The following is a 19,169-nucleotide window of genomic DNA, read 5'->3' as shown; positions in this document are numbered from 1 at the left end:
CCAGCGAGGAGCAGGCCAGGGAGGCCATGTAGAGACCTACTGCACAGCAGGGCAACTGTAGTTAACAGTAATGTATATTTCAAAATTCCTGAGAGAATAGATTTGCAATGTTCTTACCACAAAAACATTGATAAGTAGGTGAGGTGATGAATATGTTAATTAGCTTTCTTTCCTCATTGACAATGTAAACATATATCAAAACATCACCTTGGCTAGGCATGGTGGATCACACCTATAATCCTAGCACTCTGGGGAGGCCAAGGCGGGAGGATCACTCAAGGTCAGGAGTTCCAAACCAGCCTGAGCAAGAGCGAGACCCTATCTCTACTAAAAACAGAAATTATCTGGACAACTAAAAAAAAAAAAAAATATATATATATATATATATATATATATGAAAAATTAGCCAGGCATGGTTGCGCATGCCTGTAGTCCTAGCTACTTGGGAAGCTGAGCCAAGAGGATCACTTGAGCTCAGGAGATCGAGGCTGCAGTGAGCTAGGCTGATGCCATGACACTCTAGCCCGGACAACAGAGTGAGACTCTGTCTCAAAAAAAAAAAAAACCATACAAAAACATCACCTTGTACCCTATAAAAATAAGAATTTATAACCAGACACAGTGGAGTCCACCTGTGGTCCCAGCTACAGGGGACCAGAGGTTGGAGGATCCCTTGAGCACAGCAGTTCTAGACCAGCGTGGGCAAACCAGCAAGACCCCTGTCTCAAACAAAAATTATTTTAAAAAATAAAAATTTGAAAAAGCATTAGCAAGATTGCAAATAATGTGTAATTATAGTGTGTACCTACAATAATCTAAGAGGACCTGTGTTTTCAATTTCAATAATAATTTCAGTAAAAGGGGAAAAGAACAGGCCCGCCCACAGTCCCGAGCTCAGGGTGCCTCAGAGAGCGCCCGTAGGACCGCCCCCGCCCACGACTCCGCTCCGCCCCTCTCGAGCTCCGCTCCGCCCCCCACGAGCTCCGCCCACCGCCCCGCCGGCTCCGCCCCCGCCCACGAGCTCCGCCCCGCCGCCGCCGCGCCCCGCCCTGCGCGCTCCGGCTGGCTAGGCGGCTGCGGGCGGCGGGCTAGCAGAGAGGGCCGTCGCCCGGCAGCAGGTGGGCGGGGTGCGGGCGGGTGGCGGCGGCCGGGCCTGGGGCTGCCGGCTGCGCTCGGGCCGGGCGCGGCTGCTTGCGGGCGCGCCATGGACTTCAACATGAAGAAGCTGGCGTCGGACGCGGGCATCTTCTTCACCCGGGCGGTGCAGGTGAGGCCTGGCGCCGCGCCGTGCGCCCGGGGCCCGGATGTGGGGCGGGCGGGGAGCACCCTGCGACAGAAGCCTGGGGAGCTTCCCGTGCTGCTGCAACCCGGCTCAGCCCCCCTGAACCTCTGCTCCTTATGCGCTGTCCAGAAAGAGAAAGCTCGGGCGGCCCAGAGTCGGGGTGGAGCAGGGCCTTGGCCCTCTTGCCTGGGGCTCACCATATGGACTGGCTGGGCTACCCCGCCGCCCTGGCGCCTGCCCAGCTGAGGGGAGGAGAGGGCACTGGGTGGCTCCTACCTCCCTGCCCTTGTCCAGCAGTGACTCTGACTCCTGGAGGGGCATCTGGAGGCCTGGGTCCCAGGCCCAAGGACTCATGCATCCGCCACAACCCGTTCTCCGAGCCTCAGTCTCTGCACCTGTGCAATGGGCAGGCGGTACTGTGATCCCTCAGGTCCACTTTACCCGCTGGATAGTCGGGCTGGAAGCCAGGAACTATTTCCTTTAGGCTCTGTGAGAGTCTGTTTCCTCTTATTTCCTGGGCTTGGGCGATGGGGAGAGGGGTGGGGTCTGGCTGGGTTCCCTCCTTGGTAAGCTGTCCAGGCCAGTGATGCTGAGATTGAAACAAGTCCTATACATTTGGGTGCAGGGAGAGAAACTGAGGCAGCTTAATGTCATGGGCAAGGCTTAGAGTCAGGTATGGGTGGGAACTCGCCTTTCTCTTCTCCTTGCTGGGCCTCAGTTTCTCAGTCTGAAAAATGGCATCAGTATCCTTCCCTCCCAGGATGGATGTGAGGATTCTGTGGCACTCTGCATGTATGTGTTCACTGAAGGCAAGTTCATTATTGGTGTCTAATGTGGTTAATATTGCACCTGTGCAGCATGTGACCTTGGGCAAATCACTTGTCTCTGAGCTTAGTCTCCCCTTCTGTAAATCGGGTGTGACACTGTGCCTGCCTTCAAGGGTGGCTGTGGGATTCAGTGAAATTCTGCAGACCCAGAGCTGGCCCATCTCAGCGCTCTGGGAACTGGTCCTGCTGTGTTGTCCTTGTCTACCGTTGTTGTTGGCTCTGCTGAGCACGGTCCTCCCTCCACAGAGAAGCCCAGCCCCAGCCAGTCTCTTGGAAGCCCATGTGGCCATGTTTACTAGAAAGCGCTGTGTCCTGTTGAGGATTAGTGTCCCAGTGAGAATTTGCTGCTCTGTGTTCCAAGCCTGGTGTGCCTCCCCAGCCCTAGTGGGGATGCCAGGACCCCAGAGCCCCTTGGATGGCCCCAGTCCATCTGGGAGGTGGGGAACCCTCCCCAGGGTTGGTATGGCAACCACACTATCTCCCATATCTGGGAAGAACCTGATCTGCCAGTTTCCTGCTACCACTGGGGCCCTGCCACCTGACCTGGCCAGGACCCGCAGAGCCTAGGTGTGGAGAGGCTTGGGCTCAGGGCTGGGGACAAGGGAGGCATTGCTCCGCCTGGTGGGGGCCAGGCCCGCAGGGTCACTCGTACCAGAGTGGGAGCCAGCACCCAGGCCCCAGCCTCCAGGATGGAGGAGGGAGGTGGGTTGGGAGCTTTATAAATAGAGGCTTTCTCTACTCTGCACGCCCACCCCCCTGCTGCTGTCATCTTGCAGGGAGCAGCCTCGGCCTCAAGCACCAAGCCCCTTCCCCTTGGCAGGAGTGGGCAGGATGGCAGGCCGGATGAGAGAGGGGCCTGAAATGTGACCTGGCAGGAAAGGCCACAGAGGGGACCTGCCTGAGGACTGGCTGCCCTGGGGTGGGGTCTGTCAGGAGGGCCGGGAGGGGGGTTCTTTATTATCAATACATATGTGTAGATGCCACCTCACCAGGCACCAGGACATGCTGGCTAAGCTCCCAGCCCCTGCATGTGTTAGGGACAACTTTGAAGAGCCTCGCCCCAGCCCCATCTGGCAGGGAATGAGACCTTGCCCCCCCCCAGATGAGACTCCAGAGGGCAGCATCTCTTTTGCCTGGAGGATTCTGGGATGCTTCCTGCATGGAGAGCCCCTGAGCTGTGTGTGAAAGTAGGGAAGGGCTTGTGACGTTGGTCCAGGTGGCAGGAGCAGCCCAGATAAGGGCACCAGGGCAGGAAAAACTCAGGCATATTTGCATAAGATGCCAGTGGGAGTGGGAGTTGATAGTACTGATACTATTAGTAGTAATAACAGAGTACAGCAATAATCATAAAAGCCAGAGAGGCGATGGCACTGTCATCCAGGCCAGGCAGGCCACAGTGGACGGGGAGAGATGCCCAGGAGGTCAGGAAAGCCTGGTGGAACTGCGAACCTGGGTGGGTGTGGGGGGCCAGGCCGCAGGTGGGTGGTGCCGCTCTCAGCTCTCAGCCTCGGTGAGGAGGGGAGGTGCTGAGGTGCACATTTACAGTGACACCCTGGTGCCTTCAGGGCAGCTTCCCACAGCCGAGGCGGAAGATGAGACTATATTATTATTAATGACAATGGCTATAAGAACAGCTAACATCAGCCCCATGCTGCTTGCCGGCCAGATCTTCTGTGAAATGGATCCTGCTACCCACATTCTGGTGGGGGGGGCACTGAGGCCCAGAGAGGCCCCTTTGCCTCTGTGATCCTTGGTTTCCTTGTCTCAAAGATGGGGTAAACACCACGCCCCTAAAGGGCTGGGTGAGGTGAGGCCTGTTCCGGGCCTGGCTGCCAGTGTGCGATGGAGCCACAGCTACCGGAACATGGTGCCGGTAGCGGGCAAGCCTGAGACCCACCCTGGAAGGCCTCAGTCTGGGGAATGTGAGGAGGAAGAGGAGGCTGGGCCAGCCAGGGTGGGGGAGGGAGGAGGAAGCCAGGAGCAGCTGCCCCAGGTGGGAGCTGGAGGCTGTAACCTGGGTCTGGCCCCCCAGCCCAGCGGGAGAAACCTAAGCCCTGCTACATAATTGATGGCTGCTGAGCTGCAGGGTGGCTCCTGGCAGCCTCCTGCCTCCTGCTCCCCACCCCGCAGCTGGAGCAGTCTGGGGCCTCTGGGTGATTCATTACTACCAAGTAGTTCTGGGAAGGGCCTCCAGCCCCTGCCCTGGACCCTGCTGATGCTGACTCCAGCACTGTCCTGCTCTTGGCTCAGCCTCAGTGGCAGCATCTGAGAAATGGGCAACTTGAGGTCATGGGTGTGAAGCCCCTAGGGCAGGGTCGGGCAGCAGTATCTGTTGTTCCTTATCTTACTCCTGCTGGGCTTCACTCTATCACTGTTTGGCTGTGACCTTGCGCAAGTCCTTTGACCTAGCTGGAGGTGGCCTTGGTGTCCCTGTTAGGAAAATGGGGACATTTGTTCCAGGGCTCTTCTAGATTAGAAGGGGCAGGACTTGGGCCAGTTTCTGGTTGTTCCTAAGTGGCCCCCATGACCCCTGCCAGCTCTGGTGGGGGACGCATGTGATATGCTAGGCCCTGGGGAGGCTCTGGCGGGCTGGCAGTGTTCCTGTCCACTGTGCCAGGCGGCCGGAGGCAAAGCTTTGTCCGTTCTGCCTCCCTCCCTTCTTCCCTTCCTGGGCAGCACTGCGCCGGCCAGCTCTTGGCAGCGCCTCATGCGGGGCACCAGCTCTGCGCCGGCCTGGCCTTTATGTGTAAGCCCCATCTCAGCCCATGAGGACCTGCTATCGTGGTTCCCATTTTTCAGCTTAGGAAACTGATGCTCAGTAAGGCAGAGCCCCTCACGCTAGGTCACACAGCTCAGCACGGGTAGAACTAACACTTGAATCAGTCCCTCTGATTCTGGAACCCGAGTCCTTCCCACCTGCCCCCCTGGCAGCTCCCAGCTGCCCGTGGAGCCCCCTGGGGACCCGACCTTGCTCCGTGCCCTGTTGGTTCCCTGAGCACTTTCTGCCAAGTGGTCTCCTTCAGAGTCAGGCTCAAAGGACCCTAGAGATGGCCTCCCAAGGGCTCCTCGTCCTTCTAAGTCGTGTGCCAGATCGTGTCGAACGTGCGTTTTCGTGGAGAGTGTTCTGTAGCTTTCACTAGATTTCTAAGAGAAGCTGTGATCCCAGACTTGCCTTGCTTCTCAAAGGGGCCCACTGAGGCCTAGGCCAGGCCAAGGCCAGCTCCACTGAGGCCAGACCTTCAAAGCCCTGCAAGGTCCCGAGCCTCACCTGCGGGGGAAGGTCCTTGACCCTGGGGCTGGCTTTCAGCCAGGGGGAGCTTCCGTCCCACCCCTACTTCCTTCTGAGCCCTCCCTGCCTTGGTGCTCCCGCCACAGTTCACAGAGGAGAAGTTTGGCCAGGCCGAGAAGACCGAGCTCGATGCCCACTTTGAAAACCTTCTGGCCCGGGCGGACAGCACCAAGAACTGGACAGAGAAGATCCTGAGGCAGACAGAGGTGCTGCTGCAGCCCAACCCCAGTGAGTGGCCGGGCGGGACGCGGCTGGCAGGAAGCGGCCCTGCCGAGGCCATGCAGGAGGGACGGGGCTGCGGGAGAGCTTCACGGAGACTCTCGGGGCTCGGGGCTGTTGTGGGGGGATCTCCATTAAAAGAAAACAAGGGACTCAGTGTTGGGTTCCAAGATGTGCTCTGGGACAGCAGAAATGCTAAGTTTTGCACAGAGCAGTTGAAGAACTGCCTGGAAACGAAAGCAGAGGCAGGCAAAACACAAACCTGGTCGTTGTCAGGAGGTCAGCAGGGCAGAGGCGGAAAAGGGCTTGCCCAAAGTCACACTGTGAGCGAAGCACAAGGGGCGCTGGCTGCAGGAGGCCCTGCAGGAAGAGAAGGGGGCTTGCAGTCGTAGACCTGCTGTGTGGCCAGTCCAGTGGCCGCAGGGCTTTGGGAGCGAGGACCAGGGGACTGCTCAAACGTGCATTACATTCTGTAAATCATATGAATGGGGGAGAAGTGGATGGGCTTTGACCTCAGCCCCGTCACCCCCAACTGTGTGACCCCAGGCAGGCGCTTTGTGTCCTAAGCCTTGGCTTCTTCCTCTGTGGAGTTAGGGGTGAATAGTTGAGGGGGGCATAGCAAGAGATTATTCTGGAAGTCACTAGGCTGGATGCTTTTGTGAGTGGGGCCTGGTCTGGGTCTGTCACCGTGGCTGTTGTCTTTGGGCTTGGACTGCAGAGCCCTGTGGCTTTGGCTGCTGTCTCCCCACAGGTGCCCGAGTGGAGGAGTTCCTGTATGAGAAGCTGGACAGGAAGGTCCCCTCACGGGTCACCAATGGGGAGCTGCTGGCTCAGTACATGGCGGAGGCGGCCAGTGAGCTGGGGCCCACCACTCCCTACGGTGAGCACACCTCATAGCCCCAGATTGGGGGGCCCAGTCTCTCGCGCCCTGATCTTTCCTCCTTCCTTTGTTTGTTTTCTTTTTAATTATACAAATAATGCCTGAATTCATTCTAAATGTAAAAACCTCAATCAATGCAGAAGAAAATAGAGTACAAATGGAATTAATATTCCCCTAACCGGTTTAGGGTTACGTGTATTTTTTAATGGGATCATACTATGTGTACTATTCTGCAACTTGACTTTTCAACTTGGCATCATATTCCAGGTAATCTGTTCACTGTAGCACTTACAGAGTCATGTTTGTCTTTTTTTTTAATTTTTAAATTTTATTGAAGTATAATTTATATATCATAAAATGTACTTGTTCTAAGTGTGTAATTCCATGATTTTTAGCAAATTTAGATTTGTACAAGCATCTCCATAGTTCTCTCTCTCTTTCTTTCTTTCTCTCTCTCTCTCTATTTCTTTCTTTCTTTCTTTCTTTCTTTCTTTCTTTCTTTCTTTCTTTCTTTCTTTCTTTCTTTCTTTCTTTCTTTCTTTCTTTTCTTTCTTGCCTGGTGACAAAGTTACATCCATAATCCACTTTAAAGAACATTTCCATCACCCCCAAAGTCCCTTGTGTCTGTTGATTGTCATGCCCCATTCCTACCCCATCCAACCACTAATGTGCTTTTAGTCTCTATAAATTTGTCTTTTCTGAACATTTTATATAAATGGAATCATATATATTGTCTTTCACACCTAGCTTTTTCACCTAGCACAGTATTTCTGAGGGTCATCCATGTTGTAGCCTGTTTTATCATTCTTTTATCATTCCTTTTTATAGCTGAATAGTATTCCACTACATGGAAGTACCACAGTTCCTTATCCACTCACCATTTGAAAGACATTTGGGTTGTTTCTCTATGGATGTTCACATACGAATCTTTGTGGGGACACATGTTTTCACTTCTCCTGGGTATATAACTTAGGAGTAGAATTGCTGGGTCAAATGGTAAATTTAGTTTAACATTTAAAAAAAATTGCCAAACTGTTTTCCAAAGTAGCTGCATGATTTTACATTCCTATCAGTGGTATGTTATTTCATTTTCAGATATTTGTGGATTTTCCAAGTTTCCTTCTGTTGTTGATTTTAACTCCACTGAGCTCAGAGAATGTATTTTGTATGACTTTAAGCTTTTTTTTTTTTTTTTTTTTTTTTTGAGACAGAGTCTCACTTTGTTGCCCAGGCTAGAGTGAGTGCCGTGGCATCAGCGTAGCTCACAGCAACCTCAAACTCCTGGGCTCAAGCTATCCTCCTGCCTCAGCCTCCTGAGTAGCTGGGACTACAGGCATGCGCCACCATGCCCGGCTAATTTTTTCTATATATATTAGTTGGCCAATTAATTATTTCTATTTATAGTAGAGATGGGGTCTCACTCTTGCTCAGGCTGGTTTCGGACTCCTGACCTCGAGCAATCTGCCCGCCTTGGCCTCCCAGAGTGCTAGGATTACAGGCGTGAGCCACCACGCCTGGCTAACTTTAAGCCTTTTAAATGTGTGGAGACTTGTTTCATGGCCTAGTATATGGTCTATCCGGGGAATGTTCCATGTACACTTGTGAAGATTGTATACTATGTTGTTGTAGGGTGGAGTGTTGTATACAGGCCAAATTGGTTGATATTGTCAAGTCTTTTGTATCTTTGCTGATTTTGTCTTGCTGTCCTATTTATTATTAAGAGTAGAGTATTAAAGCCTCCAAGTATTGCATTGTTTCTCTTTAGTTTATCAGTGTTTGCTTTGCGTATTTTGGAGTTCTATATGTTATGTCTAGATATTTATAATTGTATATCTTCTTGATGAATTGACTCATCATTATAAAATACCACTCCTTGTCTCTAGGAAAATTTGTTGTCTTACAGTCCGTTTGTCTTATAGTAGTACAGCCACTTCAGGTCTCTTCTGGTTACTGCTTGCATGGTATACCTTTCTCCATCCTTTTATTTTCTACCTATTTATGTTTTTAACTCTAAAGTGTGTCTCTTATAAACATCATGTATTTGGATGTTTTTGAAAAATCCAGTCTGTTAATCTTTGCCTTTTGATTGGAGTGTTTAACCTATTTACATGTAGTGTAATTATTGATGTGTTTGGATTTACATAGGCCATTTTGCTATGGTGTCTCAGGTAATTTTTGTCCTCTCTTCCTCCTTTACTGCCCTCTTTTGTGTTAAAGATATTTTCTTGTGTGACATTTAAATTTCATTGTTGATTTTTTTTAACTTTAAAAAGTTTTCTTAGTGCTTATTCTAAGGATTACAATATGCATTTTAACTTATCACAGTCTACTTCTGAGTAATATTAATTCTAGGAAAATATAGAAACTTTGCTCCAATATGACATCCATCCCCTCCCCCTTTCTTTGTGCTATTGTTGTCATATATATTACATCTCTGTATGATTTTGTTTTGCTTTGTTTAATTTTTTTTTCTGAATATTCCTTGAATCATCTCTGTATGTTATAAGCCCAATAATAGTTTTATAATTGTTGTTTTATATAATTATCTTAAATCAGGGAAGAAAAGAGAAAAAATATATTTTATCTTTACCTATGTAATTACCTTTACTAATACTATTTATTTCTTTACATGGATTCAGATTACTTTTTGGTGTCTCATTTTCTTTCTTTCTTTCTTTTGGGACAGAGTCTCGCTTTGTTGCGCAGGCTAGAGTGAGTGCTGTGGTGTCAGCCTAGCTCACAGCAACCTCAAACTCCTGGGCTCAAGTGATCCTCCTGCCTCAGCCTCCGAGTAGCTGGGACTACAGGCATGTGCCACCATGCCCAGCTAATTTTTTTTTTACTATATATATTAGTTGGGCAATTAATTTCTTTCTATTTATAGTAAAGACGGGGTCTCACTCTTGCTCAGGCTGGTTTCGAACTCCTGACCTCGAGCAATCCGCCCGCCTCCGCCTCCAAGAGTTTCATTTGGTTCTTTTTTTAAAATTTTTATCTCTTTATTGATATTTTTTTATTTAATGAGTCTTTGCCATCATACTTTCCTTTAATTCTTTCAACATGGTTTCTATTAGTTTTTTTGAACATACTTGTAATAGCTTCTTAAAAGTCCTTTGTCTGCTAAGTGTAACATCTGTACCTCTTCAGAGACAGTATTTATTGATTGCTTTTTTTCTTGTGTATGGACCACACTTTTCTTTTTTTTTTTTGAGATGCAGTCTCACTTTGTTGCCTAGGCTAGAGTGAGTGCTGTGGCGTCAGCCTAGCTCACAGCAACCTAAATCTCCTGGGCTCAAGCAATCCTCCTGCCTCAGCCTCCTGAGTAGCTGGGACTACAGGCATGCACCACCATGCCCAGCTAATTTTTGTATATATATTTTTAGTTAGTCAATTAATTTGTTTCTATTTTTAGTAGAGAGGGGGGGTCTCGCTCTTGCTCAGGCTGGTTTCGAACTCATGACCTCAAGCGATCCGCCCGCCTTGGCCTCCCAGAGTGCTAGGATTATAGGCATGACCCACCACGCCCAGCCTGGACCACACTTTTCTACTTCTTTGTATGTCTTCTTTGTCAAATTCTGGATATAGGTAATATAGCAGCTCTGTATTCTGATCCCTCCGGGGGTTGTTATCGCTGTTTGTTTAGAGACTTGCCTAAGCTAATTGTTTAGAGTCTGTGTCCTCTGCAGTGTGCAGCCACTAATGTCTCTGCCTTTGCCCCCCCCCTTTAAATTACTCTTTTTATTTTAAGCTGAACTTAAGTTTAGCAACCTAGGGGTTGCTCCTGGGTGAGCATATGATAGTCATCAGCCAGTGATTGGTCAGAGGTTGTGCTTACACATTTTGAACCATTAAAGCTTTACCAGTAAATTTGTTCAGTGAATTGGGGAACACATTCCAAGTTCAGGCAGCTTGTTCGTCTGCCCCAGCTTTAACTTTGTGAGTGTACAAAGCCTCCTGCTCAGCCATGCATAAGCAGAGAGCTGGGGTTCTCTCCAGTCTCTCCTGAGCATGCTGCACGGATGCACAGCCTTCCAGACCACCAGCGGTGTCTGGGAGCTTACCAAGGCCCACCCTGTTTCCTGGATCATCTGTTCTAGCAGGTGTGTTACGTGTTCTGAGTAGTATTCCAATTTCAGGTTAGCTGCAATATTGGCCTTTCCCTATTATTTGCCATTGAAATTACTGTTCCAACATTGTCCCATAGGTTTTTCTGTGCTTTGGCTCCAAATCAAGTCAGCTCTTTCCAGCAGCAGAACTGCCGGCCTGTCAGCCTGCCCCGCCTGGTAGAGCTACAGAACCGCAGAACAGGAGCTGGGAGCCCCTGCAAGCTAAAACCTAAAACGCCACGCCACGCCACTGTTCTTCCCAAGATCCAGTCATTTGTCTTCAATAAATACTTCTCAGTTTGTTTTTTTGCCTTTAGTCGATTTCCAGAGTATGGAAAGGGATGTTTTTGACAGGTGTGTCTAGTTTTATTATTACTTTTTAGGGAGAAGATTTGTGGAACTGCTTCTTCTCTGTCATTCATTTATTTTTTCAGAGACAGGGTCTTGTTCTGTTGCTCAAGCTGTCCTCAAACTCTCAGGCTCAGGCAGTCTTTCTGCCTCAGCCTCCTGAGTAGCTGGGACTACAGGTGTGTGCCATGATGCCCAGCTAATCTTTCTATTTTTTGTAGAGACAGGGTCTTGCTATGTTGCCCAAGCTGGTCTTGAACTCCTAGTCTCAAGCCATCCTCCTGCATCAGCCTCCCAAAGTGCTGGGATTACAGGCATGAGCCACTGCGCCCTGCCTGACCGCCCAGTCATTTTAATGGCTACACAGCGTTTCATAGTTTGGCAGCTTTACTGTTTGTTAGTCCCCGATGATGTCTATGTAGGTTGCTTTCACTGTTGCCAGACACACCGTCAGCACAGAACGCCCCTGCTCTGTGCTCAGCGTGTCTTCTCCTGAGCTCCCCCTACCGCCTGCGGGTCAGAGCAACCTGAGCCCGACCCTCTTCCTCACCCTTCCACTCTGTTTTCTCAGGGAAGACACTGATCAAGGTGTCAGAAGCTGAAAAGCGCCTGGGAGCTGCAGAAAGGGATTTCATCCACACGGCCTCCGTCAGCTTCCTCACTCCCCTGCGAAACTTCCTGGAAGGGGACTGGAAGACAATATCGGTGAGGGACCTGGGACTGCTCTGCCTCCTGGCAACCTCAACAGCCCCTTCCTCAGATCCTTTGAGTACTCTCCTTGGAGGTCCCCCCTCTCCTCCTATGCTGGGGACCCAGAACTCCTGGGGCCTCTCCAGAGGTGGCTCCTGTGGACTAATGACTGGAGTGACCTCCTATCTCTGGGCCTCAGTTTCCCTGTGGATCTTGACCAGAGATCCCCATAGGCCAGTCTTGCCACAGCTGAGGGTCTCCCAGGGCTGCCCAGGGTCTCACTGCTCCCCCGTCCCACCCTCCAGAAGGAAAGGCGGCTCCTCCAAAACCGGCGTTTGGACTTGGATGCCTGCAAAGCACGGCTGAAGAGAGCCAAGGCCGCAGAAGCCAAAGCCACGGTAGGTGTCCCCGCTGGCCTCCTGGCCCCAGGCTCTGGTTGGAGCCAAGGGCAGGGGATGTGAAGGGACCTGGTATTTGGCATGACCTCTCTTCCTCTCCCTGGCTGGAGAGGCATGGCTGGGGGTGCTGGGCTGCCCTGGCCACTTGGGGTCACGGCTGTCCGCCTCCACCCCACAGGGAACCCTGGTGGCCCCAGAACTATGGGTCCCAAGGAAGAGGTTTATGGGGTGGGTGGAGTAGCAGCACCCCCACCTGGGTGTAGGGCACAACACATTCCCCCCAGACAGCCAGCTGGAGTCTCTCGCATTCCCCCACCCTGCCCTTCCAGATGCTCAGCTCTGTCCCTGGCTCTGCCTCGCCATGGCTCCCCTTACTAACGCCCCAACCTGCTGCTTGAACGCTGGGCCTGGGCTGCCCTATGCTCAGGCACGCGCACGGTGGGGTAGAGAACCCTGGAACGGGACTGCCCAGCTGCTCAGGGGCAAGTCTGAAGAGCCCTATCAAGCAGCCCCGTGAGACTGGATGAGGCCTGGGCCGTCCCTACTCCCTCTTCTCTCCCAGCTCATCGAGGCCTGTTCAGCCTGGCCGGGCCAGTGGGACACAGCAAGGGATGATTTGACCAGGGCCAGGCTGGGATTCAGGGAGCTGGGTCTGTGGGTGAGCCTACTCCTGGCATGCCTGGCTGCTTGGGGGGGTGCAGGGGCCGAAAGGCCACCTCATGCCCTGCAGAAGGAACTCCCAGGCACACAGCATGCTAGGGAGACTGCCAACCTTGCCTGCCCAGGCTCTGAGCCCAGCTCCCAGCTGCCCATGACAGCTCTGGCCCCAAACCTTCCTTGCATTTCCCTCCCACAGTGTGGCCCCAGAGCCCCAGGGCCACGACTGGGCCTGCACTACCCCTGGCAAGAGCCATGGGCAATCTCTCAGCTCACTCAGGTGTGTGGGCTGTAGACTGGAGGGTAGGGCTCAACTGGTCAGGATTGGCTAGGGTGACCTGTGGCTATTGGTATGGCCTCTTCTAAGTCACCTAGACAGGACAGTCTCCCCCCATCATCAGGGCTGGACAACCTCTCTCAAGTAACTCGGCCAAAACAGACTCTTCCTCCATTAGCCAGGCCAGGGAGCCTTTCTGTAGTCATTGCAGCGGTGTGACTTATTCACGTGCTGGGCCCAGACGTCCTCATGCCTTAGGGTTGGGCCAGGCCACCCTCTCCAGAGCTAGGACCTGGCAGTACTAGGAACAGCGTCCCAGAGGACTCAAGCCTCCCAACACACACACGCACACACACACACACACACACACACACCCCACCCGCCCCCAGTCCCCCGGGACTTCTTCAGAGGGTGGGCCTCGTGCATCAGCTGCCTGTCCACCCAGCCCGCCCTCCTCCTGCCGGGGCCTGGGGGGCCTGCTCCCGCCTGCGCTGTGGACTCACTAACTCTTTGTTTTTGTTCCTTTCTGTTCTGCTTTGGGTAACTTGGCTCAGTGTGAGGGAGATGTGAGTATACCTGTCCACGTGCTGTGCTGCTTCTGGTTTGCCCTTCACGCCCGTGGGCCCACCATGTGTGGCCGGCCCGCTCCCTGGGCGTTTTGCAAGCAGCTGATCTCCCCACCAGAGCCTCTTCCACGCGGAGTCTCTGGTTTAGGGGGGATGCCAGGCATTGGAGCCTGTGAGTCAGCTTTTTGCAAATGTTGAAAGCCTATCACTCTGTCCGTCCATGCATCCATCTGTTCATGCTCATTGTCGGGGAGGGGCCTGGCCCTCGAAGCAGGAGCGAGACGTGCTGTATGGGGGTTCTGGGATGGAGAAAGCTATGGTGGGGACAGGATGGGCTTTGTTTGGGGGACTGTGGGGCTAACTGGGGCATCTGAGTGCCGCTGGTCCAGGGAGGAAGGGGTAGGGCGGGGCCCAGTGTGTGGCTTGCCCAGAAGCAAGGGCTGTGACAGCAGCCATGGGCTGTCTCCTTGTGACATCTGCTCTCATGGGCCACCCTCTGGCCTACACCCACTTGGTCTTTGTTTGGACTCCTCATCTCCAGGCGGTAGGAGTCGGGAGAAGGGGCTTCATGTTGTATTTGTCTGTGTCCTCCTGTCCCTGGGGCCGGGGCCTCCTGACATCTCCTTGTGGGAGACTTTGGGGCAGCCTCCTGGCCCTGGCCCTGGCCCTGGCCCTGGCCCAGGGTGACCCCCTCCCCCCATGAACTCTGTTCCCCGCCAGACGGTGCCTGACTTTCAGGAGACTAGACCTCGTAATTACATTCTCTCGGCCAGCGCCTCCGCGGTAAGCGCCCCACCCCCACCTCGGGCTGCCTCCCCCACCCCTGCGCCACTGGCCCCGAGTGCTCTGGAGCTGGAGCGGGCGGTAAGCCGGGGGTGCCGCACACGCAGCCAGCCCCCACCTCTCCACCGGCCTGGCTCCCTGCCCTGTGACCGTGTGGTGGGACTTGCTTCTCCCTGCAAAATGCTGGTGATGGTGGCTCCGCAAGCTAAACTGAGGAGCATGGTGGACTTAGGACAGCAGCTGTCCTCTCTCCAGGGGCCCTGAGAGTCTTGCTGTCCCTACCCCCATCCCCTCACCACCTCTGAATGCCAGGCCATGGCTGGGCCACAAGGGCACAGGAAGAGTTCACAGACCTCTAAAAGACAGGTGGCAAGGACATCTGCTAGGTGTGTGAGGCAGAGGAGAGGGCTTGGGAGGGCAGAGGACCCGCGGCTGTGCCAAGGCCAGGCGCTGGGGAGCAGGGCCTGTCCTGGGGGGGCAGGTGGGGCTGGGCCAGGAAGTCTTCGTATGTGTTGGCGTCTGTTGTTCTTACAGCTTTGTAGAGATGTTTGCTATTTACTGTTTAGTTTGGGAACTAGGCCAGTCGCACCTCTCCCTCATGCCTGTCACGACCACTGCTGTGCCTTTTCTGCCCCTTCCGTCTCTTCCATCTCCCTGAGGGGGCGACCCTCTGGCCCTGCCCATCATGATGAGCATGCTGCCAAATGTCATTGGTGCAGTTGTTCCATGGTTGGGTAACTGTCCCGCCAGGTGCCAGCCCTGTGTGCTGCCGCAGGCCCATGGCGGCGTCCAGTGCTGTGTAGGCGGAGGCTGCCCCTGCTGTGCACTTCCCAAGCAGCACTGGGGGCCACGCGGGTGGTCCACAGGGACTGTCCACGTGGCTGGCCTGGGTTCACGGTCCACACTGCAGGCTATTGTCTTAGATTGGATTTCCAGAAGCGGGCAGGAGCAATGGGCCTCCCAAGTCATGGCGGGGCGGGGGGATCTTTCTTTTTAGACCGTGGATGACTCTTCCTGCCCTCCTCGCTGGGCTGCATGGAAGGAGAAACATCCTGGAGGGTGGAGACTGCCCTGTTTTTTTCTTTTGCCACCGAGCCCCGGTGTGACTCAGGCACGAGGCTGCCTTTCTCTGCCAGAGGACAGAAAGGTTCAGTGACTGTCCCAGAGTCACACCACCCTGCCTCCCAGCCCACTAGCCTTAGCCAAAAGTCAGGGTGGGGTGGGGGACACTCAGTCTCTTTTGAGACCCCACTCAAAGACTGGGGCTGACACTGTAGGAGAAACACAGGCAGGACTTCCCGGCTGGCCGTCCGCTTCCCTGCATGTGGCACCCTGCTCTCACACTGGGCCTCACCCTAGCCTCAGCTCCCGGCTGGGTGGGGGTGGAGGGGCAGGGTGGGCAGACTAGGGCCTCTGAGAGCGGGGGCAGGGCACAGGCTCTAGGGTCTAGGTGTCCTCCCCTCCCCCACTGACCAGTGCCCACCTCCCCTCCCCTGCTGACCGATCCTGTTATGGTCTCCACAGCTCTGGAATGATGAGGTGGACAAGGTGAGTTGAGGCCTGAGGGGCTTGGGGGAAGTGGGGGTGGGGACGGGCCCAGGCACACCTTCTGGCAGGGTCTGCCTCATAGCCACTGGGCTCCGGTCAGGGGTGAGGGGTGACTGCTTTTTCCCTGTGGGTAGTAGCCCTTGGGAGGCACCTGCTAGGTGGATTTTCCTGATGGGTGGTGGAGGGAAGGCCTGTCACTGCACCTGCCCATGGGGGTCCTGAATGGGGCTCTAGCTTCTGCAGGGGTCAGGGCTCCAGGTATGAAGTCAGGTAGACCCAGATATCTCTGCATCCCCTGGGGAAGTGACAGGCTGCTCTTCAGGGCACAGGGGAAGGCTGAGAGGAGGGAAGCTAGGGAGGCGATGTGGGTGCTCACGTCTGTCCTGTCCTGTCCAGGCCGAGCAGGAGCTTCGAGTGGCCCAGACAGAGTTTGACCGGCAGGCAGAAGTGACCCGTCTCCTGCTGGAGGGAATCAGTAGCACTCACGTGAGTCCTGCCCTCAGGCCCCCTGGTAAAACCCATCCACAGGTAGGAGTGACCCTGAATCTCAGAAGGTGAGCAGGGCAGTGTTGTCCCTGAGTCCCTGAAGGTGGCTTTTAGCATGACCAGAGGGGCTTTCACAGAGCAAGGCCCCCAGGGTTAGGTATCTCTCTCTGCCCCCAGCGGAGCAGGCAGCTGGGACAACACACGGGAATGCTGGGCCGGGGTCTGGCAGAGGACTAGGGTAGAAACGGAATTTTTTGTCCCAAGGCTCTGCTCACCCCTGGGGCAGGAGTGGAACTCAACACTGGCCTCTTCCCCACAGGTGAACCATCTTCGCTGCCTGCACGAGTTCGTCAAGTCTCAGACAACATACTACGCGCAGTGCTACCGCCACATGCTGGACTTGCAGAAGCAGCTGGGCAGGTGTGGGGCGGGCACGGGGGTCCCCTAGCTCCCAGACCCAGTGGGCAGTGGGAGCTTCTCCAGGCAAGGGCCTTCTCCCTGGGAGCTGAGGGCCTCTACACGTAGCCTCACTGGAGGGAAGAACCTGCTCTGGGCCTGGGCACCCCATGTGTATGAGGGTGAGGCGGCTAGCCTTGGTGACCACCGAGTCACCTGGAGCTCTGAGAGCAGTTTCTAGAGAATGCTTGGGGTGTGGAGGTTAGGGGCAGGACCATCTCACTCTTGCTTTGCTCTTCCCTTTGTGCTGCCAGCTCCCAGGGTGCCATGTGAGTAATGAGGGCATCTCCTGGGACTGGGGAGGGACCCTTGCCTTTGGGGTATGGGGCGGCCTGTGGGATTCCCTCAGGGGCATGATTCCTGCCTGCTGAAGCGCTCCCTCCTCTCCAGATTCCCAGGCACCTTCGTGGGCACCACAGAGCCTGCCTCCCCACCCCTGAACAGCACCTCACCAACCACCACCGCGGCCACTATGCCTGTGGTGCCCTCCGTGGCCAGCCTGCCCCCTGCAGGAGAGGCTGCGCTCTGCCTGGAGGAGGTGGCCCCCCCTGCCAGCGGGACCCGCAAAGCCCGCGTGCTCTACGACTACGAGGCTGCTGACAGCAGTGAGCTGGCCCTGCTGGCCGATGAGGTGGGCCTGGTGCCACGCGGGGGGCAGGAGCAGGCTGGATGAGGCCACCAGGGAGCCAGGACTGGGTGCATGGGACCTGGGGGGGGGGCTGGGTAGGGGTTGTCTGGGGGCCAGGAGGTTCCAGCTCTGAGGAAGCAATCCTTATTCTGCCAGGTCTCAGCAGAGTGGGTGAGGTGGTGAACACCTGCCATTGAAGGTGTAGACACCCTCATCATGGGGAGGTAGCAGCTCTGTCCCCTTAGACCTGGGGCCAGCCCTGCCCTTGGCCAGGACATGACCTTCCCTTTCTGCCATACCTCTGCAGCTCATCACCGTCTACAGCCTTCCTGGCATGGACCCTGACTGGCTCATTGGTGAGAGAGGCAACAAGAAGGGCAAGGTCCCTGTCACCTACTTGGAACTGCTCAGCTAAGAAGGCCCCTTTCTGGGCCCCTGCCCATTCTGGCCTGGGCAGAAGAGGACAGGCACAGCCCTGCCACTTACCTTGTCTGCGGGCGTTGCAGCTGCTCAGGATTGGGAGACTGATTCACCCCATCCTGCCTATGCCCCAGTTATCAGCTGTGAGGAGCCCAAGAGGCTGAATGGCCCCAGCCCTCCCCCAGCCCTGCTTCTGCCCTGTGGTTCTGGAGCCCCCACCCCTGCCTGCACCTCCTGAGCACCCAACCTCCCAGCTCCTGCTAAGGAGGGAGGGGCTGCCTGCAGCAGCTGCACGTGGCACCTAAGCCAGGGTGGGGGCAGCCACAGACAGGCCTAGGAAGCCCTGGGGCACCCTTGGCAAGAAGAGAGCCCCTGCCATTTAGTTGCCAAAAGCAGCAAAGGGGAAAGTGGTGACAGCAGGGGTCTGGCAGGGAGGGGAGAGCCTGGCAGGAACCAGGGTTGAGCCTGGAGCAGCATCTTCCGGTGCTACCCTGCCCCTCCCACCCCTCACAGTTCAAGCCAAGTCTGGTGGCTGCAGCCTTCACCTCTCCACACTCACTTTTTAACTGGTATTTCTACTTCTGCCTGTCGCTTGCTCTCTAGCCAATGACGAATAATAAACCCTCCTCATGTGTGAGTTGCCTGGGCTCCTGTCAGGGGCCAGCCCTACAGGTGGGCAAGGGAAGGGAAGACTTCCACTTCTCCCCACTCTTTCTCGGTGGAGTGACCTACGGAGTGAACAGGGTGCCCTGAAGCTGGCCCCGCAAGACACTAGTGCAGTGGGAAGGCAGCCGCCTTCCTCATGTGGGGCCTGTGCCTCAGAGGGCACCGCTATTCCCAGACACGAAGCTGCACAGGAAACATTCCATTCCTAAGAAAAACACTCCTAAATTTGCATCGTGGAGTGGACTGTAGAACCTGCCTTGCCTGTCAGTTTAAGCTCCAGTCATTTGTGGCCGTCAGCACTTTCTGCTGGTCAGACAGCCCAGCACAGGGCCCACACGTTCTCACACTGTCCTCTGCGGCATTTTACAGATGAGGAAAGATAAGCAAGATAGTCACTTCCTCAAGGGACAACTTGCCAAGTGGCCGAGCAGAAACTCAAGCCCAGGTCAGCCTGATTCTAGAAGCCTCTAGATGGCTCTTAGTGGGGCCTCGCACTCTGACTTTAGTCCTGAGGAGGCCAACGGCTGTTGGGCTTCTGGAGAGGGGGACGGGAAAGGCTGTAAGAGCCCCAGAGCCTCAAGAAAGGCCACACCCACAGATGAGCTCAGCCAGCTGGGCAGATGGAAGAGGGTGGTCGGGGACA

At 54.6% G+C, this 19,169-nt stretch overlaps 1 protein-coding gene across 5 annotated transcripts; it reads left to right on the top strand.

Annotated features, from left to right (window-relative positions):
- The first annotated feature begins 1,036 nt into the window (after window positions 1-1,036).
- SH3GLB2 (SH3 domain containing GRB2 like, endophilin B2) lies at window positions 1,037-18,497 on the top strand. 5 transcript variants are annotated; one of them, XM_012772179.2, is made up of 12 exons: window positions 1,038-1,267; window positions 5,485-5,626; window positions 6,369-6,497; window positions 11,523-11,656; window positions 11,947-12,039; window positions 14,260-14,322; window positions 15,847-15,870; window positions 16,267-16,356; window positions 16,676-16,776; window positions 17,067-17,081; window positions 17,203-17,443; window positions 17,748-18,497. In XM_012772179.2, exons 1-12 carry the CDS (start codon window positions 1,205-1,207, stop codon window positions 17,853-17,855), a joined length of 1,203 nt encoding a protein of 400 aa, XP_012627633.1. In that variant the 5' UTR covers window positions 1,038-1,204; the 3' UTR covers window positions 17,856-18,497. The 5 variants fall into 5 exon arrangements, with proteins under 5 accessions (XP_075865230.1, XP_012627633.1, XP_012627637.1 ...); XM_076009115.1 differs by lacking the exons at window positions 17,067-17,081; window positions 17,203-17,443 and adding an exon at window positions 13,528-13,539 and having other exon boundaries at window positions 1,037-1,267; XM_012772183.2 differs by lacking the exon at window positions 14,260-14,322 and having other exon boundaries at window positions 17,748-17,996.
- Window positions 18,498-19,169: the final 672 nt, after the last annotated feature.

Source organism: Microcebus murinus, chromosome 12 (assembly GCF_040939455.1).
Source record: "Microcebus murinus isolate Inina chromosome 12, M.murinus_Inina_mat1.0, whole genome shotgun sequence".
NCBI classification, from domain to species: domain Eukaryota; kingdom Metazoa; phylum Chordata; class Mammalia; order Primates; family Cheirogaleidae; genus Microcebus; species Microcebus murinus.
This window is presented reverse-complemented; position numbering and strand designations above follow the sequence as displayed.

What these genes read in the sequence shown, in the direction of transcription:
- SH3GLB2 (XM_012772179.2), top strand. Translation starts at nt 1,205, where the DNA reads ATGGACTTCAACATGAAGAAGCTGGCGTCGGACGCGGGCATCTTCTTC. An exon ending in TCTTCACCCGGGCGGTGCAG is followed by an intron (nt 1,268 to 5,484) that starts GTGAGGCCTGGC and finishes CTCCCGCCACAG; the next exon opens with TTCACAGAGGAGAAGTTTGG. An exon ending in TGGCCCTGCTGGCCGATGAG is followed by an intron (nt 17,444 to 17,747) that starts GTGGGCCTGGTG and finishes ATACCTCTGCAG; the next exon opens with CTCATCACCGTCTACAGCCT.